The sequence below is a fragment of the Ammodytes marinus genome (assembly GCF_949987685.1).
Source record: "Ammodytes marinus genome assembly, chromosome: 20".
NCBI lineage: Eukaryota > Metazoa > Chordata > Actinopteri > Uranoscopiformes > Ammodytidae > Ammodytes > Ammodytes marinus.
Genome location: NC_137224.1, coordinates 25047131 through 25070705, shown reverse-complemented (window position 1 = coordinate 25070705; position 23575 = coordinate 25047131). Strand labels below are relative to the sequence as shown.

At 41.3% G+C, this 23575-nt stretch overlaps 1 protein-coding gene across 1 annotated transcript in view; it reads right to left on the bottom strand.

Annotated features, from left to right (window-relative positions):
• Positions 1–23575, bottom strand: part of ryr2a (ryanodine receptor 2a (cardiac)) — a gene marked incomplete at both ends in the record, with an annotated part of 671945 nt that overhangs the window by 263647 nt on the left and 384723 nt on the right. The window contains 3 exons of the mRNA XM_080049015.1: positions 5771–5928; positions 6797–6879; positions 7108–7300. Of these exons, the coding sequence (XP_079905141.1) occupies positions 5771–5928; positions 6797–6879; positions 7108–7300 (434 nt within the window). The remainder of the gene's footprint in view (positions 1–5770; positions 5929–6796; positions 6880–7107; positions 7301–23575) is intronic.

The following is a 23575-nucleotide window of genomic DNA, read 5'->3' as shown; positions in this document are numbered from 1 at the left end:
GAATCTCATGACTAACATATTAATCATTATTGAACCTCAACTGTGAATTTCCAGCCTCTCTTCCATCTCCTCCAGCCTCTCCTTCTCTAGCCTCTCCTTCATCTTCTACAGCATCTCCTCCTCTATCCTCTCCTCCTCTATCTCCTCCAGTCTCTCCTCCTCTATCTCCTCCAGTCTCTCCTCCTCCAGTCTCTCCTCCTCTATCTCCTCTAGTCTGTCCTCCTCTATCTCCTCCAGTCTCTCCACTGTCTGTCACCTGACAGAAGTATGTTGATGCATGACATATGAACAGATATATTAGGGTACATACATGGGTAGACAAAATGTTCACACAATTATTATGTTTTATTCCCCCAAAATATATATGTATAAAATCACATGAGCATCTGCAATGTGCTTGTTGTTACTGTACATGAGAGGGAAACCTTCAAGGAAAATAAAGGTTATTAAATGTAATTAATGTTTATTTATCCCAAAAAATTTTTTTAAACCATTGCTCCCTTTCCACACAAATAAAACATGAAAATAATGGTAGGCCTATACCTTAAAATGCGGATCTCTTTGGCATTATAGCCTATGCTGACTAATAATCAATATCAGTATTGTTATGGCTCTAAAATATATAACCTTTTAATTAAAGCTACTACGAGTAAGTCGGCACGTTGGCGACACCTTTGAACAAAAGCGGTAGTATTATTACGACGCCAGCTGTCGTGAAGCTGTTTGCTTGCTCGTGCAGGGCTGCAAGATTCAAATAATCAGGAAGCAATATGGTGCGTGTCCGTGTGTGGACTCTTTTCGGCTCGGTGAGAGTGGTGGTGACACAGCATCTACTAATGCCAGTAAGTGCTAAACACACCTGATTGCAATGAGTTGATGCATTGTCACCTCTCACGGAGCTGAACGAGTCTTTAGTAGGCTACCGCTCATTCATTTAGGAGTAAACACTGCAGTCTAGGTTCACTCCGTGAAATTGTGTAGGCCTATACGTTGCTTGGCAACGCCCTCCCACCCGCCTATCACTCTCCCTTTTTTGCTTTTCTTCATTGCATTTTCTTTTTTTGCTTTGATGGTTCAGCCCCGTTATCAATTATGACGACAAATAACTGTCTCAAACAAGGCTCCCGCTCCCCTTCTAGGGTGACCAGATCGCATTTCCATTACTTTTCACACGTCCCGCAAATTGAGACGTTGTCCCGCATTGTTATTGAAAGTGAGCCCCCCTTTTTAAATGCGTGTTTTATAATCTGGTAGCCTATATATCCGATAGCTGTGTGGAGACAGCAGTCTGTGAATGTGCGTCTCTCCGTTTGTCTCTGTGTGTGTGTATCGCACTGTCGGGGGGCTGCTGGGCTCATTGGGCTCTGTGAAGGTGCTGCCTGCTTCAGCATTTCCTTTCTGTTACTTCAAAATAAAAGCCAACTCACGTTTGTCAAGTGAAATGCTTATGTGAAGCCAGTGAAATGCTTTTAATGTGAAGCCGCAGCCTTAACTCTATTTGTTTAACAGTAGCTAACTTAACTGCTGCGCGCTGATCTAAAGATAGTGTTTTTTAATATAGAAAGCCGTGTCTCTGGCATTACCGGTGGTGACACGAGTTTATTTTGCTAAAGAAAACGGCACTTTGTCCCGCACAAACGTAGTCTTTGTCCCACATCTGGTGAATTGGGATCTGGTCTCCCTATCCCCTTCCCTCACCTGGAGCCATAGGCTTCTCAAATCGCGTTCCTGCGCCACACTGAAATCTGCGACCAATGCGGATATGTGACCATAGAGCATGCACGCGTGAACCGAAAATCGGACTGGGTGTACGACCAGATCAAATGCAGTAATAAAAACTATATAAAAACGTCTTTCTTTGCACTGATGGACTTGTTTGCTGTTAAAGGTAATTTATGATTATGAGAGGAAACATGAGGCTGTTTAAAAGATATTTAAAAGTTACTCGTAGCCGCTTTAACTTACACGTTCACTTCTAAAGAAGTCTCTTATGTCCAGTTTTCGTTTCTTCGACATCCTACACACACACACACACACACACAGCGCGCGCACGCACAAGCATAAAACACAGACAAATATAAGTGTTACTGCAAATGGCATCACTGATATTAAAATCCGTCTCGCTGACGTGACCGAAAGCAGAACTTACACTCGCAGATGCAGATATTAGCTATGCACTGAGGCGTCCTGTTGCTCCTCCTGTCTGGGACTAGCAAGTTGCCGGTAGCTTTTTTTTTTAACAAGCAGATGGAGTGACAGCGGGGACGGCCAATCAGGTTGAATATAGGTTTGCGGGAAACCGCTACAGCCAATCAAAGCGCGATAGTTGTTTAGAGGCGGGACTTCTAGCAGAGACTGATTTTTAACCCTTTGTGTACTATAATTATTGCCTAAACAATACGGACAGCGGGTGTATTATTGGTAGGGACTACACAGTAGAGGCTGGATTTTGGTAGGGTCGGGACCCTACCGTCCCTATATAATCCTACGCCCTTGGGCAGGGCAGGCCGGGGAGTAGGTGTGTGTTGCAGCTGTGAACTGCTGCTGCAACGCGCCTCCGTTTGTGTCCACTCTGCGCATACACGTTGACAAAGGAAGTGTGTGCGGAGGAAGAGGGGGGGGTGGCATATTTATTGGGGCATTATTGTCAAACGTTTTTAATCGTTGAGCATTTATAGATGATAATGTCGACATGGGCCACATACACTGTAAAAAAAAAAAATAACTTTATGATTTATTTTTTTCAAAAGGGCACTTGATTGGGCCAGGGGAAAAGGGCAGGTGCTCAGCACCACTTCAGGTCTACCTGTGCACGCCACTGATCATATTCATAACTGCTGTTTTGTCTCACAGAGATGCTTATATAAAGCCTACAGTCCGTGGAGGTAGGGTGCTCGATAAGGAAGAGTGCGTTATCAAGGCAGCAGCGCTGCAGGAAACGCTCGTTACTTTCGTTTTCTTTTACAAGACTTCCCGGGGCCGTTACAACGTGAAAAGGGAAGGGAAGAAGGCGCTACATATTTACTGTGATTGGGTTATAAGCGTGTTGGAGGCTCACGTGAATTACTCTTGGTCTAGCCCATGGACATATAAAGAAAGGTCTAGCCGCCTCCATGACTGCTGCTCCTGTGTTGACCTGCTGACGCTGTTTGTCCGTGCAGCGCGCTGCGTGCATTGCACTGTAAAATCACCCGATCATGTTTCAAAATAAAACATAATTTCTAACGTAATCTAACTTTTAAAAATTCAAGTCATTTCGAGTCTTCTGTCCCAAGTCTAAGTCAAGTCTCAAGTCATGAAGACCAAGTCAAAGTCAAGTCGAGTCTTTTATCAGTGTTAGTCAAGCAAGTCTCAAGTCCTCAAATTTGCGACTCGAGTCTGACTCGAGTCAAGTCATGTGACTCGAGTCCCCCATGTCTGCTGCTAACTGCAGTAACTGACAGGAAGTTAGCTAAAAGAACCATTCCGCTTACAGCTCCTTTAAGACACTGTTCCTAAACACTACCTTGAAACACTAACCAGTGGAGCAGTCTTTGTGACTAAGGGTGCACTCAGGGGCTGTTTATACGGCAACACAAAACGGGGCATACGCGAAAATATTTTCGCGGATGCACTATATCATTTACATGAAAACAGCAAACGCAGGCATGAAACCGCAAGTTTTTGAGATCAACTCCCAGGGAAATTTTTTTTGAAAACACAACGGTTTTGGTTTCTTGTAAACACCGAAACCATTTTCCCTGGCTCCAACCTCACACATGCGTAGTCTATAACATTTGCTGTCAAAATACCCACAAGCGAGTTATCAAGTTAGAAGACAACACAACATGCACGGTGTCTCCACGGCACCATCACTGTGATCAGTGGAGAGTGTCGTGCAGGGCTAAAATATAGGCTAACACTCGCCAATTTAGTCCAAGCGATTACCGCAGTAAGTTATTGAGACCACCCGCCACTTTGGCTGGGGAAAGATTTGTGCTCTGCCTGTTTTTCTAGCAAAATAAACGTGTGTCACTTCTATATGCCAGGGACACGGCTCTCTCTACATTAAAAACACTATCAGCGTGCAGTGGTTAAGTTAGGCTAACAGGAAGGTAGCCGCTCACGAAGAAGGATGCATAGTTGGTTATACGTCCGCTGCCTTACTAGTCAGCACCAGAATTGCCCATCACTTGGACCTGAACATAAAATGTGTGAGAATTAACGTGTGTGTTGGCCTAGGTGTGGGAGAGAGCTAAAAAGGTGAGAGCAGCATAAAGCAAAGCAAAAAGGTTTTCTTGACCGCTGCCTCAAGGCCCGCAGTATGTACTCACGTTCATCATATGATTTTTTTATTTTTCCGCCCGCCAGCTATCATAATGCTGCCTTTACGCGCAGCGGTGGAGATGAACTCACAACAACACTCGGCAGTGCGGTGGTAAGGAAACAGTAATGTGTTTGTGGTGACATAGGGACGAGGGAGGGGACCGCTAACTGCAGTAACTGACAGGAAGTAAGCAAAACTGACCATTCCGCTTACTGAACCTTTAATAAACAGTGCGCTGCACATTTATATGAGACTGTCCACCGTGACCCATTACGTCAGGGCTACATTTAAAAAACAGTAGTTTAAGGATTATCGTTGGTCTAATGTGGAAGTGGAATATTTGATGCAAATTTGTCCGGATGAGTCTCATAGCCTACAAGTAGACTACGCTCCAAATCCAAAATGCGCACAGTGACGTAGGGAAGGTGCAATCGTGCCCAGGCCACAAGCAGTGTGAGCACAGGCCAGCGGGGGAGTGGAGAGGGGGAGCAGTCATGCTGGAGCACGGAACAGGCAAATTTGCCTAGTGTGAGTGCGCCCTAAAGCTCCTGTCATTGTTGCCCCACAACAATGAACCCTCTTTCAAAGTCACTTCAATCTTTTCCTCTTGGCGTCTTCATACAAATGTGGAATCAACTGGGCCTGCACATCATTTTTATAAATGCAACAGATAATGATGGAATGTTGCTTAAATCTGGGGTGGAGGATTTGGGGAGAAAATGGCAGTTGGGATAGAGATTCGAATCCAAATACCTCAACCTCTCCACTTGTTCTTTTTGGTCCCTCCCTGACACGCTCTACACCAACAACGTTGTGCCAAAGTGAATGGACAGTCCCAACAGCCAATAAAAACAGAGAATCGGAGCCTCGCTCTGATTGGTCTTTGACCAATCAGAAATCACATACCACAGCTTTAATTGAACCATGCATTGTACCTGTGTCCCTCTGCATGTGTGAGCTTTCTCTTATTTATTTAGGTTTCTCTATACATTTGTCACCCATCTGTATGTTTTGTTTGTTAGAGCACAACATAACATCGTAAATAAACAAGTCCCAACAAGCACACAGGACTGTTAAGTGATGTTTTAAAGTTTATCTTCTGTCTTTCGGCGGAGGCAAGCTGATACTTCCCATTGACTAGTAATATTTGAGCTAAGCTCAATGATGAGAGAATTTGGCTGATTTCATTTTTACACAGTTAAAGGAAAGGTTTTGGTTGCTGTGTCTTGAACCCAAAAGTGCAACAAGCTCAGAATAAAAAATGTTAAGCTATTTATTTAAGCATATTGAACTCATTCCTTTCTCCACATAAAGCAAATATGCTTAAGTGTTAGTTAGACATTACCTCTTATCTGCAGAACCGGCATATAGGGCAGTATTATATTAAGTAATGCATTCATGTTAAAAAAAGAAAAAGAAACTTAAGCAGTGATGTTTTGGAACCATCCAATTAGAGCACTGTACCTGTTGTAGTCAACAAATCGTATAAGGAGAGGGTAGAAGGCATACAAGTCTCTGACTAGTACGGTGAACTGGTCCATGATGAGAAGCTCCGTCTCAGACATTTCACCCCTCCCTTCAGCCTTGCTGTGTTCTTCATCCATTAGGACAACTGCTGCTTTCTACAGGACACAGCAATGGATAGCATTCTCTTAAATGATATTGTAATCTATAGTTATTATTATCATACTTTAAATGCTTTATGACTTATAAGCCATCATGAAAGACACATAAAACTAATTTATATAAATCTCTGAACACAGGTGTATTAAGCTGCTATTAGATTTAGGAAGACAATAGACATATGTCAAAGTTCAAGTCAAAAAGAAAGATGAAACAAAATAAATTTTTATTTATTTTTTTTGGGAACGGAAACAAATCTCAGTGTAAGAGTAAAGAAGCCCATAGTTATAGTGTCACTCCAATGTATTTCCAAATGATTGAGTTTCCTTTGTGGTAAATAATGACACAGTGTGATATACACGTGTGAAAACTGCAAAAAAACTCCAGGCCTGAGAGCCACACAGCGATTTACATTACCATTAAATAGTAGGCACACTTTCACCTGAATTGTGAATATGACTGAAATATTTAAAGATTAAGAATCTTTAAAATATATTGCATTATACAAACTTCCCATCAAATTATTTAGCCCGCTGCTATTTCACATTAGTCCAAACGCATACACTGAAAAAAAAGGGCAGATGTAAATATCCATTTGTGTACAAATGAATAGATCATAACATAGTTGGTTATGTTTATAACCAACATATGGCTGTTGGTTGTAAGTACTGTGATCCCTATAAAAGCTATCCCATGTGTTCATTCCTTCTCCGTTCGTGTGTAGCCACACAATGCTTATAATGCTAACATTACTGATTTACTGATTCCATGGTTTCCTTTGCATTAACTTTGGTTTTATTTTCCCCTAATCCTGTGTAGACTCCCTCGTGTGAAGCAGCAAATGCAAAATAAAATTACCAGACTCACTTTTTTGAGCTTTTCCATCAGAGGCAGGAAGTGGGTCTTGATCAGCTGACCTTTAGCCTTGCTGATAATTGGCTGAGAGAAGACTTTGAAGTAGGAACAGAGATGGGGTTTAGTGATCAAGTTAGTGTGTTTAACTTGATAATTTAATTATATTTCAAACCATTTCACAAATGTACCGTACAGTAATACAATACATTCTTGGGAGCCCTTATTGTTACTTCAAATATAATTTAGGTCAAGTCAGTATCTCGGAATCACATTCATGGTAAACATACTCGGAGAGAAATGTGAGAGTGTGTTGTCCTGTTTACCGGCTAGTCTTTTCATCCAGGCCCCTTCATCGATTCCCAGGTTGTTGAAGATGATCTTGAGAATGTTTCCGAGCAGAGTGTTCATGTGTTCAGAGGTGACAGAGGTGCAGCAGCAGTCCACTCTGTCTGGGTTGCTCTCTGGTCCATGTTCCCACCAACGAGACATGTAGCTGCACAACATTGGCAACACCACCTACAGGAAAATAAAAAGTATATATACTTCATGTTAAACTATCGTGAGATCATGCACTGCACTATCCAGACCACAATAAATCATGAATCATAGAGCTTCAAATTGACAGTTTAAAAATAAGCTCACATAACCCTGGTTTCCACTGATCGGTGCGGCTCAGCAAGCGCTAATTTGCGTTCCCACTGTCAAAACTGGAAAAGGCTAGCAAAATAAGCAAACCATGCCGTCCCCTTGCCGTTGATGTCAACCTCTTTTCTTCAGGCCAAAACTGGAATTAAGACCTGTGTCCCGTCAAGTAAGACTTTGGCAAATATACCTGGGCAGATTGTTTTAGATAGATATACTCTTAAGTGATCCCTAAAACGTTATTTTGATTTTGAATGTTGATTTGCTGTTTTATTTCATTTTTCCCCTGCTGGAAATTGCTTGGTGCTGCTTCTATTACTTTACACGCTCAGGCGAGCGACGCTGGTTAAAAGTGTATGTATTGAGTGTGTAGAGAAAATTAACTTTTAGAGATGCCCACTCATAATACATATATTACACATGATAGCTTTAAATCAGCAGGCCCTAGATTGAGTAGGAAATCACCCAGACAGTCTTATTGCGGCTGTCTGTTTACAAAAGAAGAAGTGACACTTACAGGGAACTCAGACTGACCTTACAAACACAGAACAGAGAAAGTGGCAGATGAAGAAGTACATCAATACATAACAAGACACATTTGACAGTTGGTTGTTAAGAACATACAAACTCAGATTTAGTGAAAGGTCACTAAGAGAGTTTGAATCACCAGACAGTCTTATTTCGGCTGTTTGTACATAGATTAGAGAAGTGACACTGGAAGGGAACTTATACTGACCCATAGCACTGTGGGATTGCAGAAGTGAAACGTGGAAAGAACTTTGGTTGACCTTAAACACACACACACTTAGAATAAGACAGAGTTGTATAGATTAGATTGACAAGGGGCCCCCACTTAATGCACCCCGACAACATGCATACATCGTCACTGATAAGAAGAGGAGGATGACCCCTGTACGAGAGAGAGCCAGTTTGAGTGGCCATACTCAGTGCTCTGGGACCAGGCCACGTATAAGTAAAATACGCCCCGCCTGCATCATGTTTTGACTTTGACCTATGGGACCTCACAAGAGGAATCCCTATATAATCTCAAGCGCATCATTGCTTAAGCGCCTTCTTCTGGGAACTTAACTCTAGGTTGACTTCTCATATTTAGGACCGTGCACGCTTGACTGTACGGAGCCATCTATTCTGCTTTTTGGTGAAATAAAGATCACTTTAGTAACTTTGCCTCCTGACTGGAAACTCTGTCCTTCATGCCTTCCTGGTTGAATTAATTTCACAACAAGTGTAATTTGCTTGTGTTCCTCTCTTTCTCTTTCTCTCCCACACACTCTCACACATGTTACATTCCATTCCCGTAAGTCTTAACGAATACATGAGTGTCGATCGTTTGTAATGCAAAAGATTGCATGAAATTCAAGCTTCCAACTTTTTTTTTAACAATTAGGGCTGTCAAAATTAACGCGTTAACGCAGGGTGATTAATTTCTGGAATTAACGGCGTTAATATTTTTAACGCATTTAACGCATGTGCAGAATGATCCGCCCTGTGCATCCCACCGGCTCTACACTACAGTCACTCTAGCGTTGTGGCTGACCCAGGATCAGTAGCTGCGCGCGGCCAAACATAGAGACAGTGCATGAAATAGGTCACGCCCATCGTGGGGGAAAACATTGAACAGCGCTCCATCCATTTTCTGAACTAGCTCTCAACGAAGGCGGTCGCATTTCTCCTCCCTCCTAAACCTTATCTTCCCTGCTCTGCTCTCTGTCTCTGTGCTGTCTCTGTCTATCCCTGAGACTCTCTGTGCATATTCCTCCGAATACCTAAATTGTGGATCTGATCAACTGAGGTCTCTCTGCAATAGATCAAATTTTCTCAACGAGAAAAGTAGGCTCAGGAGAAGCCCGCTGTCCTGATGGAACCTTTGCTGCCGGATACAACTGGGACGCATGGAGCAGTTGGAACCCGATGTGTCTGGCAACACTTTCCATCGAGGATGCTGAAGATATCTACATAATTGGGCTTTTGGTAACAGGGTTCCTGCTGTTTGGTGTTGGCGGGTTCCTGTTCTACCGCAAGGTTAAAAAGGCGTTGGCTGCACATCAGGCCATTGACAAGCTGCCCGTCTTTCAGGGCTTGTGCCAGGCTGTTAACGTACAGACTCAAGTATTAAGCGAAGTGAACCGCAAGCTGGAGGTGCTTTACGGACTTAATCGAAAAGTGGATGCGATCTGGGTGAGCGTTAACAGTCCATAGGCACGGAAAACGGCCACTGGATTTGGAATATTTCGGATTTACCTAACCAGTGACTTTAAGACAGGCTCCACATTCCAGCGCCTAGTCTCTTCAAAACAAATTCATTATCTCGATTCGGCTCTCCACACCGACCTTGGAGGTGTTATCTCTTCTCTCTCCGGGATGTTTATGCAGAAAGACGCTCTACCCCCACTCCTGACCTAATCTCCTGTGAACTCTATCTCTGGCTGGCCTCGCGGTTGTCTCCTTGGACTTGCTATACCATCTGGCGCCTGAAGACTCCCGTTATGTCTGGACAGATTTAGATAAACGGAACACACATACACACACACGTAGACACATAGCACACAAGCCTTCTTGTCTCCTTAACCCTCTCTCTCCCTCGTTGCAGAATGGATGCCGCGAGCGGGGCGCCTGCCGGCTGCGTATGCCCCCTGGTGCCTGGGCTGTGACACCTACCGTCCCATAAACCCCTAACCCGTACCTCTGTGCTTATCAACGTGTTCAATTTGTCTGTGGCGTTATCATGTGCTTATTATGCCAAGGTGGTTTTTGTACTAATCACACACTTCGCACCCATAAGGAGCGGAGTGCGAGAGTAGCATTTTTTTTAACCTGTCTTTCCCTGACGTTCTCTTTATCATTCCTACTTTAAGGGGCGCAGCGCACGCTAGACGACTCTTCAGTGTATCCCCCCTGTCTCCCATGTTTGGTTACTGTCACTCTATGTCTCTTGGCGGGGTATAACTGTAAACAGATTATCGTTGTTCTGAAACATGTACAATGACAAAATAAATCATCTTGAATCTTGAATCCACTTTGTATTGAAGGAGACCTGTCTTCTGCAAACAAACTTAATTAAAATGTAATCAAACATCCATTTAAGAATTTTTTTTTACTTTCTTGAAAGCCACGACTCTTGTTTGTCTATATGAGCTGTTTTTGTGAAAAATAATTGAGTAGTTTTCAATATTGAGGTGTTTTTGTCCGGTCGGACCGGGTCGGACCCATCGTGGGGGAAACCGTTGAAAACCGTTCCATTCACTTTGTATTGAAGGAGACCTGTCTTCTGCAAACAAACTTAATTAAAACGTAATCGAACATCCATTTAACAAAAAAACGTTACTTTCTTTAAAGCCACAACTCTTGTCTGTCCATACGAGCTGTTTTTGTGAAAAATTATTGAGTAATTTTAAATATTGAGGTGTTTTTTCCCGTCCGTGAGGGTTAGCCTATGGTTAGCCTACAGCAGAAGGCTAACATTAGCCTAGCATTCAGCATACATTAGTTAAGGGTTTTGTCTCGATATTGAAAATTACTCAATACTTTTTCACCAAAACAGCTCGTATAGACAGACAAGAGTCGTGGCTTTAAAGAAAGTAACGTGTATTTGTGAAAGGCATGTCGTATTACGTTTTTATTAAGTTTGTTTGCCGAATACGGGTGTCATTCAATATAAAGTGAATGGAGCACTGTGTATTGTTTTCCCCCACGATGGGCGTGGCTTCCGATTATGACGCGTTCCGCACTGTCTCTATAGCAGCTAGTCTGTGTTTTAAACTAGTAACCACGGACCTATAACTGCTGCTAACGGCCACGTCTCTGGCAGTTGCTCTCGGAAGCAACAGGAGAAACATTCTGCTCCGTTCACGGGAGGAAACAAACATCTGCAGTTTTCAGAGGTGTGTGTGATTAATACGTGACATCAACATAACGTGGGCTACACACACACACACACACACACTGTAGCGGAGGAAACTGGTGGATGTAGCCTACCGGTACCGCGCTGATCTGTATCACTGGTTTCACTTCAGAGGTGTCGGCCAGAACACCACTTATGGCCAAAAACGTCAGACTATAAGCATGAGACGAGGAGAGGAGGAGTATGGTTTATCCGCTCTTTATTTTCCTTCTTTCACAGACACAGCAGCATAGATCGCAGGAAAAGAAACACAGGCTTAAACTCCGCTCATGACTCGTGAGGAGACGTTACAACAGCTGTTGCGACCCGCGAATCGTGGCCGTTAATAACATGCATAAACTATAGCCTAACTAACTTATAACAGCGATCGGGACTGCATCTAGGCTACTTACTCACACACGGGTGATTCACATAAACTCAAATAAACACGTTTCACATGTGGAATTTTTTTCACACACACACACACAAACAGCAATCAGGTTTGCTTATTCTTATTCAGGAATGCAAAACCATGGATTCACCAAATACATGCCATTATTATAATACAGGGTGTCCGCGGAAGTCTTAAAAGTCTTAAAAAAGTCTTAAATTCAAGTATCTAAAATGAAGGCCTTAAAAAGTCTTAAATTCATTAAAAATGTGATATGCTGGTCTTAAATTCATTACTCAAAGGTCTTAAATTTGTCGGGGCAGGACTATTCAATGTTATATATTTTTTTCTCCCGCGACTTTCTGAGAAGGAGATGTTGAGAGGCTACTTTAAAGGTCACATATTATGCAAAACGCACTTTTTAAATGTGTTGGAACATAACTATGGGTCCACGGTGTGCCTACGGACTGCCAAAGTTTGAAAAAAAAAAAAAATCTCTCCTTTCCTCACCCTCCCCTTTTCTGAAAACCTCTCCAAAATACTCCAGTCAGAATTCTCGCCGGCTATGACGTCATAGCCGGCACAGCCACCCCCCCACATTTTGAAACCAGGAACCTCCACCTGCCATAAGCACATGGCACACCCACCGATCAAGTTTCACCGCCCCTCCCAACCCCATATAGCCCAGACATTTTCAGCCGTCTGCCACAGTGTTTTTTTTCTTCCTAGCAACAAGATGTCCCGAGCAAGGCATGAGGAGTGTTCAGTTGTTGGCTGCACTAACCAACACAGAAGCCTTCATATTCTCCCACCAGCAGAGGATTTGAAGACACAGTGGATTGATTTCATTTTTGATGGGAATGTCCCAACAAGCCTACCAAAATTTTTACTTGTGTGTGCTAACCACTTCAGTCTGGACTGCTTCCACAACTTTGGACAGTATACCGCAGGACTTGCCTCGAGGCTAAAGCTCAAAGAAGGGTGTTTTCCAACAATCCGCAACAACTCCACTTTGAACGAGCAAGGGGTAGGTTTATCTATTTCTTTGTTTATTTTTTGCAGTGTTATATGATGAATTGTGTGATTTTTACCGAACGTAACTCTTCAATGCAAGCTACATAGTGCAACAGGCCCCGGTTTCTTTGTATTCGCTTCAGTTTCTGTGTCTTCACTTCTGCCGTCAAATATAATGTAAACAGACAAAATATGTGAAGCTCCGTGTGTAAAAAAGTAACTGCGAGACACAAAGGAACTGAGGTAAATGTTTTATGTTGGCTCGGGAGGGCTGTTTTGCTTTGATAATCCTTTACACACTAGCCTCAGGCTATATTGCCCCTTCTAAAATCATATCTGTTGCCTGTTTCAGTCTGATGATGCCGTGTTGCTATGCAGACAAAGTATAGGAAGCTCCTTCTGTGGAAATCAAACGTAGACACTAAAATTTATATTTTCAATGGTATTCAATTGCATAGGAAGACTGGTTAGCATATGCCGCTAGCTTAGCTTTGGTCCCTTGGCTTGCTACCTACTAATGCTACGCATGGTTTCTTTGTCTTCGCTTATGCCGGCAAATATTTAGTAAACAATGAAAAATGGTGAAGCTCCACATGTAAAAAAGTAACTGCGAGACACAAAGGAACGGAGGTAAATGTTTTATGTTGGCTAGGGAGGGCTGTTTTTCTTTGCTAATCCTTTACACATTAGCCTCAGGCGCCCCTTCGAAAATCATATATGTTGCCTGTTTCAGTCCGATGATGCCGTGTTGCTATGCAGACAAAGTATAGGAAGCTCCTTGTGTGGAAATCAAACGTAGACACTAAAATGAATCTTTTCTATGTTATTCAATTGCATAGGAAGACTGGTTAGCATATTCCGCTAGCTTAGCTTAGCCCCTTGGCTCAGCCCCAGGCTTATGTTTAGCCCGTGGCTTTTGCTCCTAAGAGAAACACATTTATTTGACCTGCTGCAGTCTAAAATAAACACATTTAATTGACCTGCTGCAGTCTAATAATGCCGCGTTTCTAACAAGACAAAGGATGGGAAGCTTCTCGTGTGTAAATCAAAAAAGGAATGTAAAAAACGGCATCCATTTTGATTGAGAAGAACATGTAAGCAACGTAGCAAAAGCTACCGTGGCCTGCCGATCAATTCTTATTTATTGATTATGCAATACGTGTATAACTGACACAATTACAGCACACACAGTCTGATGATGCCGTGTTGCTATGCAGACAAAGTATAGGAAGCTCCTTGTGTGGAAATCAAACGTAGACACTAAAATGAATCTTTTCAATGTTCAATTGCATAGGAAGACTGGTTAGCATATTCCGCTAGCTTAGCTTAGCCCCTTGGCTCAGCCCCAGGCTTATGTTTAGCCCATGGCTTTTGCTCCTAAGATAAACACATTTATTTGACCTGCTGCAGTCTAATAATGCCGCGTTTCTAACAAGACAAAGGATGGGAAGCTTCTCGTGTAAATCAAAAAAGGAATGTAAACAACGGCATCCATTTTGATTGAGAAGAACATGTAAGCAACGTAGCAAAAGCTACTGTGGCCCGCCGATCAATTCTTATTTATTGATAATGCAATACGTGTATAACTGACACAATTACAGCACTATTACAACTCAAAATATATATAATATGCCATCAATAGCTATCCTGCTGCATCCTGCACTATTTTATAAATGCAAAACCCACAAATGTTTTGTTTTCTAGTTTGCAATAGTATGTCAATTGAAGTAAACTGTTGGTGTACTTTTTTCCTCCATACTTAAAATGGATTTATATTTATTACTCGTAGTTCATAACTTGTTGTAACCTCCAGCCTTTCATCTACATACAGGCCAGCACGTCAGTGACATCACAACCATTTGCTCAAACAAGGGAAGTTGCCTGTCAGACAGACCCCACATCGACACGTTCTGTTGGGACACAATTGTCTTTTAAGACTCTTAAGCCACACTTCAGGAGTGAAGGTTTGTACTAAATATGTTGTATTTTTTGGTATTTTGATTATAAGAATTAGCTGCTGCATACTCGAAATAGTAATAGTAATGCTATGTATTTTTCTTTTGTTATATTGTTTAGATTTCATAAATATATACAACTCTGTTACAGGTGTCCAGGCTACTGTGTCCTGCAGAGACTTTGGGGTTGGTACACCCACTGTATCATCCTTACACTTGTCCTCCACACCAATAAAGAGACTGTCAAAGAGACCTCGTCTGGACCTGGAGGAGGAAGACGACTCATTTGAGGGCAGCTCTTTCCTAGAGCCTTCACAGGAGCTGGACGACACATATGACCCTGCAGACTCCTCCACAGCCATGACAGAGCCCATGGATACGACGTGAGTTACTCAAATATCCCTACGTGTGTGTGTGTGTGTGTGTGTGTGTGTAACTAATCACTTGTATGTGATCAGTTGCCAATTTACGAGCAGACAATTATGGAGTCTGAATAAATACTGCATGTTTCCATAAAAATTACCAACGTAGTTCACAGCATTTCTATCGTTGAAGATGTGCAAAATGAGATCTGAAGCCCTAACAACATATCATTTGTTGCTCTGTTTTTATTTTTACAGAGCTGAAGAATCATGTCCCACCCATCAGATTAAAAAATATATAGTTTATGAGACGTCCATTATGGAGCTGTTTGAAGAGTGTCCTGTTTGCAAGTCGGCATGCGACGTTAAGACCAGAAGGATTGGGACCTTTCTATCGGTGGACCAGCTGTGCCCCAAATGTCAGTTCAACAGACATTGGAAAAGTCAACCTGTCCTCGGAAGTACTCCAGCTGGGAACATACACCTTTCTGCGGCAGTGTATGTCAGTGGAGCATCTTTTTTCACACTAGAAAAGGTAAATGAGCAGTATCAATAGGCCTTTATGTAATGTTGCTAAATCCAGGGTATCAAGTTCAGAGGAAATTACACAAAATGCTATACAACTACTATGTTATCAACTATAAAATAATCAGTCTTTTTTAATCTACCATCAGATCTTCAAGGCAATGGAACTGCAGCTTTTCCAGTATGACACCTTTCGACGGCATGCCAGGATGTACATCGAGCCAGCAGTAGTACACATGTGGAAAAAGACACAGGATGTGATGCTGCACCAGCTCAGTCAAGAGGAAAAAGCTATAGTCGGTGGTGACATGAGGGCAGACTCTCCAGGTATTTTACAGAAATAGCATTTTTTACTTTTAGTACTCTAATATAATGACAAAATACCACACACCACAGTGAAATAAAATGTAATGACTATAATGACCTAAAGTGAAAAAAATTGTTTTTGTTTTTCGTTAATCACAGGGCACTGTGCAAAGTTTGGTAGCTACACCATGATGGACCTCAAGACCAACACAGTTGTTGATATCCAGTTGGTTCAGGTCAGTGTTGAAAATGAAATTGTAACAATTTTTTCAATTTCAATTCATACATTTGTCCATGTTATATATTTTTTAAATTTGTATATACATTTGAATTTTTTGCACAGAGCAATGAGGTTGGTGGAAGTTACCACATGGAAAAGGAAGGTCTAAAGAGGAGCTTGGCATTGTTGGAGGCAAGTGGTGTCACTCTGGATTGCATTGTAACGGATCGCCATCCACAAATCCAGAAGTTTCTGAGGGAAAGCAACATCACCCAGTTCTATGATGTATGGCACATGGAGAAAGGTATATTTCCTTACCTATTTACATGTGCAAACACCAAGGGAAAGTACACAAAATAATATGAATCAATCAATGCGTGATCATTACAGAAAGAGCATCCTACCGATGGCCTATCCACACACATAGCAGCTGTTACTAGTGCTAGTACTGTTTTAGTGTCATTTTTAATTGTATGTTTATAAAAGATTAACATACACTTTTAAGTTATGCACTACTTACGACAGCTAAGTTTGTCTTTCTATGGATTCACTTTAATTGAAAATAAATGTACGTAATCTAAATTACAGGCATTTCAAAGAAACTGGACCAGATAGCCAAACTGAGGGACTGTGAAAAGCTGAAGAAGTGGATCCCGTCCATCAGAAACCACATTTACTGGACTGCAGCAACCTCAACCACCGGACCAGAGAGAGTGGCTAAATGGACCTCCGTCCTGAACCATGTTCAGGACATCCATACGCATGAGGATCCCATTTTTCCGGTGTGCCTTCATCCCCTCCGCCAAACCAGGGACCAGAGTAAATGGCTGGCAGCAGGTGTGTTAATCATATACACAGGAACTTTACCAAATTTGTTTTTAAAATCTGTGATCAAAATTGTTTATAAGACACACATCACACATCCTGTTTTATAGATTTGGAGCAAATACTGTTATTACTAAGTACTATGTTACGATGTAAAATACTAATGTTTTTTTTTATCTTTAGGAACTCCTGCCTTTTACAAGATGGAGAAAGTGACGACCAACAAGAGGATCTTGAAGGATGTTGCAAAACTAAGTCCCCACCACCAGACGTCATCTTTGGAGGCCTTTCACAGCGTCATCCTTCGATATGCTCCAAAAAATGTTGGATTCCCATTTATTGGAATGCTGTGCAGGTAAATGGTAACGTATAACTTGAGAACATGTGTTTTTTCTCTGTGATTACTTCCCTTATTAATTTTTCACTTTACTGTATTTGAAGACTATACCTGGCTGGCCTGTACTTCAATGAGAACGCTAACAGACAACAAGCCAGAACTGCTGATGGAGACCCTCTCTTCAAGATGTCCTTTCCAAAGGCCAGGAAGGGAGAATGCAGAGCCAAACCAGTGAAGACACAGCCCACATTTCGTAAGTGAAAATGTCCTTTTATCTATCTCAAAAAACTGTTATGTACATATTCATGTTATATTTACTATTATACCTGTGATTACACTGACAATAAATAGATACAACAATAAATAAACCTGAGAAATAAACACTATTATAAGTAACATGATATGCAAAAAAAAATCAAATATATACATAATAATATAAAAATGTCTTTGTCAATTATTGCACAGGGTTTGTGGATGACTTGATGGACCTCATCTTTGAGAAGGTCTTCGTGGACCCAACACCGTACATGGAAGACCTTCTGAAGATCCCCATCCCGGCTGACCTGTCTTCACAGTATGAGCGGCCGGACAAGGAGGACGTCATCGCAGGCTATGTGTCCCGGTTCAATCAAGAGGCAGTCTGAACCCGACGTATGTCCCCTCGGCGTCAGGAAACTCCTGTCGAATCCGAAGGACCACACAGGCTGGAATGACGACTCTTATCCTCCGTCCAAGGAAGCCCCAACACCAACTGACAAAGCATCGATAGGCTAGATATCTATAACGACTGGAAACGTTGGAAAACATTTATATTCTGATAGTGAATGTACATTTTTTTAAATATTTTTTACATATATTATATATTACACTGCAAAGCCACACTTTTGTTTATAATAAATGCTTTACAGTGTCTTTAAAAGGTCTCATGTGAATTCATCTTCAATAATAACATTCTCCAATTATAGGAAGGTGTATACGTATTGCATTATATCATTTTGTGTGTTGTGAACATTAAATCAAATTTCCACTAAAAAAATTAGAGGCAAGACTATAAAATCACAGATTTATTTTCATAAACAGCATTTACTATTATTACACATTATAGTTATGATACTGATCAAAATATAAACAAGTACTTACTGCTCTATTCCCCTTAGTCGTAATGGCCCATAGTCTGCTCTGTATACATTGAAAGCATTCTGTAATGAGAATACATTCAAGCAAACCGGGTCCAAGCCAGGATGGTCTGTCATGCAGGCAACATTTATCTGTAGTTGCTGCATCCGTCTCATAACCTAGGATGAATAACACAAGGTAAGTGTCATGGAATGTGACAAATGTAAGCTGCAATTAGACAAATAAGCTAACATAAATATTACCTTTGGTATCTCCTTACAGCACACATTTTCAATTTCTGTGGGCATCAGTTCGCAATTTCCACATGTGCACCTACACAAAAAATGTAAATATTTATTTTGAATTTATAATGAAATTAAAAATGAATACAGGGGGATGAGCAGTAAGGTTTTTAAAATGTAAAAACGCATCATGTTTGAACTTTGCAGCAGACTTGATGCACCTTGAGGAGTTACAAAACACTGCAGACAGCCCGAATTTGAATAGGAAAATATAAATGAAAGTCCATGACACTGACTTGAGAAAATTCTGAATGTGTCAAAATGTATTTAAATATATGAGCAATAATATATTATTTTAAAAAGGCTAAATAAAGGAAGCCGTTTTGAAAGGCTTCTTCAAAATATTGCATTACATACCATTAGGTGAAGCAGTGACTTGTCACTACTCCCCACACACACATGATGTACTAACTGCTCAACACAAATGTAATTGCTTGTTGAAGAACATTTCTAACAATATAAATAACACAGTGAAAGTACTGGTGGCCAGTGTGTGTCTTATAGCTTAGCCTATATGTAGCCAGGTAGGCAGCTTATCAACACACACACCGGCTGAACCCCCCTCCCCCGCCCCCAACATAAACACTAATTTACCATTCAGAAACGTCCTGCAGCATTCTCAAAGTCTGAACTTGGGCAGGAGCTTCTTGTTGTTCTGGGTCTGACTCCGGGTCAAACTGTTCAAAGTGCGGCTGAGTTCCTGCGATACTAGCACTAGCCATGATTCTTCTCCTGGGGTAGCCTAATGTTTCTATGGTAACACAGGCGAGGCAAAGACGGTGGGCGAGGCCAATGGCTTCGTTTCCAGAAAGGGGCGGGGGAAGCTCAAAGATCGTATATAAAAAGAGGGGAGCTGCAACTCGGTTTCAAATATAGGCCACCGTGAGATTAGTTGAAAATCAGGGTATAGAGGCATGCTACAATAAATGATCTGAACGATTTTTTCAGCAAACAACTAAAAAAAAACGTATTAGGGACCTCTAAGACCATATAATATTGACAGAAAAGAGTATAATATGTGACCTTTAAACTACGCTAGAGGCAGTACGGCCGTGTGTGGCTGTGATCCGCATATAAACGTAGCGTAGAAGAAGAATGTGTGTCCCCTGCCTCCGAATTTGAAGTCGTTCGCGTGAAAGCAAGAAAGGGGAGAACGACCATGAGAACGACCCAGCGAAATACATTCAGTGAGAGGTGGAGGGTGGACAACAAATATCTTGGCTGGCTTTATTCACCCCGTGACCACACACTGCCGCTACTCCGTAGGTGTGCAACCACCCGCCCGCTGGCGATGTAGGTAGGCTACTGACCCAAACGCAACTCACACAGAAACAAACAGATTTATTGTGTTTAGTAAAAATGTTTATGTATCTATATTTATTAATTAATAGCTGCTCATCAGACGGTCATTCGGGTCGCGTTGCCGTGAGCTCACAGAGTGAGACGCGATTCTCTGCTTCTCTCTCTGTCGCTTTCTTTCTCTCCACTCTGCCCTCGCTCTCTGACGGCTAGTTAAGAACTATTGCCGATCGTCCCGTCAATCTTAGACAGTAGCCTACATTTCCATCACCATTCGGTACAACCCTAATACCCGCAGTTTATTAACCTGGCTGCCTGCAACAATATGAAGAAAATAAAACATTTCGCAAATTACCGCAAACCTGTATACAGTAGCCTATGCTATGCCTACTTTACAGTGGCCTATTTCCCGATTTTGAAAGTGCTCAAACATTCACCTGTGGAACCAATTTTTAAATAGTTTCTGCCATAAGTTCTGAAAAATAAAGTTAATGGACTAAGTTTGTTGTTTATTGAATAAGTAGGCTAATTAAAATTTGAAGGACATTCTTCCCCATAAATGACCAGATTTTTGTATTTCATTCTGATACTGCATGCTGCAGCTAACACATTTTCTTTATTGATTAAGCTGTTCTTGTGACTCGATTAATCAGAAAATGTCAATCAATTGATACAGCTCTATAATAGGTTGAAAAGGTGGTAATGATGGGTTTTCACGTTGCCTTTACAGTGATCTTATATGTATTTGATGGTAAATGCGGGGGGACATTGTCTTCATTCAGATTGCTGAACATTTTTTATTTTCTGTAATTAGACAGCAGTTGTTAGCTAAAGTGCATTGAATATTTTATATTCAAACTTAATAAACCTCTACAGAGCATATACTGTAGTGTAGTTTGTTGATTTATGTTGCCAAGGTATATTGGTGTTCATTAGAGGTCTTCAAATGTGCAGATACCCTGAGAGAGGCTACTTTCTTCCTAGCTTCTGATATAAATGAGTATCACTTTATGTTCAATAAACAGACAAAAAGTAAACTTGAATGAGTCTCACTGAGTGACACACAAGCTATCCTTAGGTTGTAATACAGCTGGACCCCCCAACTATCGCCTATATGTATTGTGTCTTAGGTCTTAAATTTCATTCAAGGTGGTATTAAAAAGGTCTTAAAAAGTCTTAAATTTGACATGCTGAAACCTGCAGATACCCTGTAATAGCCTATGCTATATTTGCTCAAATACATATGAATAGAGACAGCCAAATTGAAGTATGGTGTGGTAGCATATGTTTTAGTTGATTATAATTTATTTGCAGTATTTACACCATCATTTGGATTTTCAATTAATAAAAAACTACATTTAAATGTATTCTGTCCTTTATCTTTCAATTCATATAACAATATAAAGAAAATGTTTGAATTTTTTGGGCCTATTTCGAATGGTAGAATTAATCGTGATTAATCCACAGAATCCTGTGATTAATCTGATTAAAAATTGTAATCGTTTGACAGCCCTAATATATATTTATTGTTTTTTCTTATTTTCAACAAGAACAATACAAAGAAGCAATACAAATATACAGTATCTCACAAAAGTGAGTACACCCCTCAAATTTCTTCAAATATTTCATTATATCTTTTCATGGGGCAACACTGAAGAAATTACACTTTGATACAATGCAAAGTAGTCAGTGTACAGCTTATATAACAGTGTACATTTACTGTCCCCTCAATATAACTGAACCCACAGCCATTAAAGCGGCTACGAGTAGCATTTAAATATCTTTTAAACAGCCTCATGTTTCCTCTGATAATCATAAATTACCTTTAACAGCAAACGAGACCATCAGTGCAAAGCAAAGAAAGAAGTTTTTATATAGTTTTTATTACTGCTTTTGGTCTGGTCGCACACCCAGTCCGATTTTCGGTCCGCTCGTGCAGGCTCTATGGTCACATATCCGTATTGGTTGCAGATTTCAGTGTGGCGCTGCAACGCGATTTGAGAAGCCTATCCCTCCAGGTGAGGGAAGGGGAGCGGGAGCCTTGTTTGAGACAGTTATTTGTCGTCATAATGACTGATAACGGGGCTGAACCATCAAAGAAAAAAAAGAGAATGCAATGAAGAAAAGCTAAAAGGGAGAGTGACATAGGCTACGGGCGGGACGAGGGCGTTGCCAAGCAACGTGTATACAATTTCACGAGAGCGAAACTAGACTGCAGTGTTTACTCCTAAATGAATGAGCGGTTGGTACTAACACAAAGTTTGCTTTGCTTCACCATCATCAGGGGCCTATTTCAGGTAGCTGGTTTTGAGGCAACCCAGAGTTTGTTCGCTCTGAGTTAGTGGAAACTCTGGGTTTTCCGTTTCAGGTAGCAGGTTCAGCGCAACCGAGAGTCAGTTACTGCGGCAACATACGCCGTGGGTCTAACCTGCTGGATAGGTGGTTAGACCTACCCTGAGTTTGTTTTCACTTTACGCTGCAGTTCCGACTGAAGAAAGAGTGTCACTGTCACACGCGTCCCTGTACAGTTTGAAGCAAAATCACTCCATAGAAATCTCCATCGGGATGTTTTTATCATTTCCTGATGATTTTACGTTTGACCGATCATTTATCTGATCAGTAGCCTTGTTCTCAGCCCTTGGTCCGTTCACATAGATCACCTTACACATCGTGACATGCTCTACATTCAGATTAATAAACCTATTTGTATTGTATGCTTTTTAACATCTGTGCCACTGAACAGATTTATGTCAGGTGGATTCATGTAACGCTGCGGCTGCACGCGATTGTTACTGTTCACTTGTGCGATCCTAAAGTCACAGACGAGCCTCGTTAAATAGCCTAATATGAATATAAAAATTATATAACAATTTAAACTGTGATCACTTGAGGAAAATGGATCTGGTAATAAATCAATCAGGCTCTTCAATGGAAACTGTCACCTTATGTGTCAGACGTTAATGTCTTTCACTCCCCATTTAAAAGAAGCGACAGTCTGTTTACTGCACAGTGGGCTATTAGGCTATAGCTTCCCAACATATTATACAGCGAATATAAAACACTGTCAGAAATGCTGTGCCGCGCCAGCTTTATTACTTTACTGCTGATATGCGTAACTTTTTAAAATAGACTATGGCTTCTCATACGGAAGCGAAATGATTGCTCTGTTTTTTTCTGAATTGCCGAGGAGATTAGATCAATTATGTGACAATATCCCGGTTAATTCTTCTCCATAGGCTACCATAAACTCATTCGTTAATATTTCTAACTCCAGTAGGAGTAGCGGAGAAGTTTTTTTTTTTTTTTTTTGAGAAGTGGAGAAGTGGGAGGATCACGCATTTGTTTCTTCTGTTTCCATGGTAAATCATGTTATCAGCGATCCATTGACGATGGCTTTTATGCACACGCTCCACCCAGAGTGAACACGCTCAGAGTTGATTGACCCAACGCTGATCCACTGTTCTGTAACCAAAAACCCAGAGTTACTCATCAACCCTGCGCTCTGAGTTGACCAACTCAGAGCGCAGGATTAAACTCAGAGTATGTAAAACCAGCTACCTGAAATAGGCCCCAGATAACCATTATCTGAAATAGTC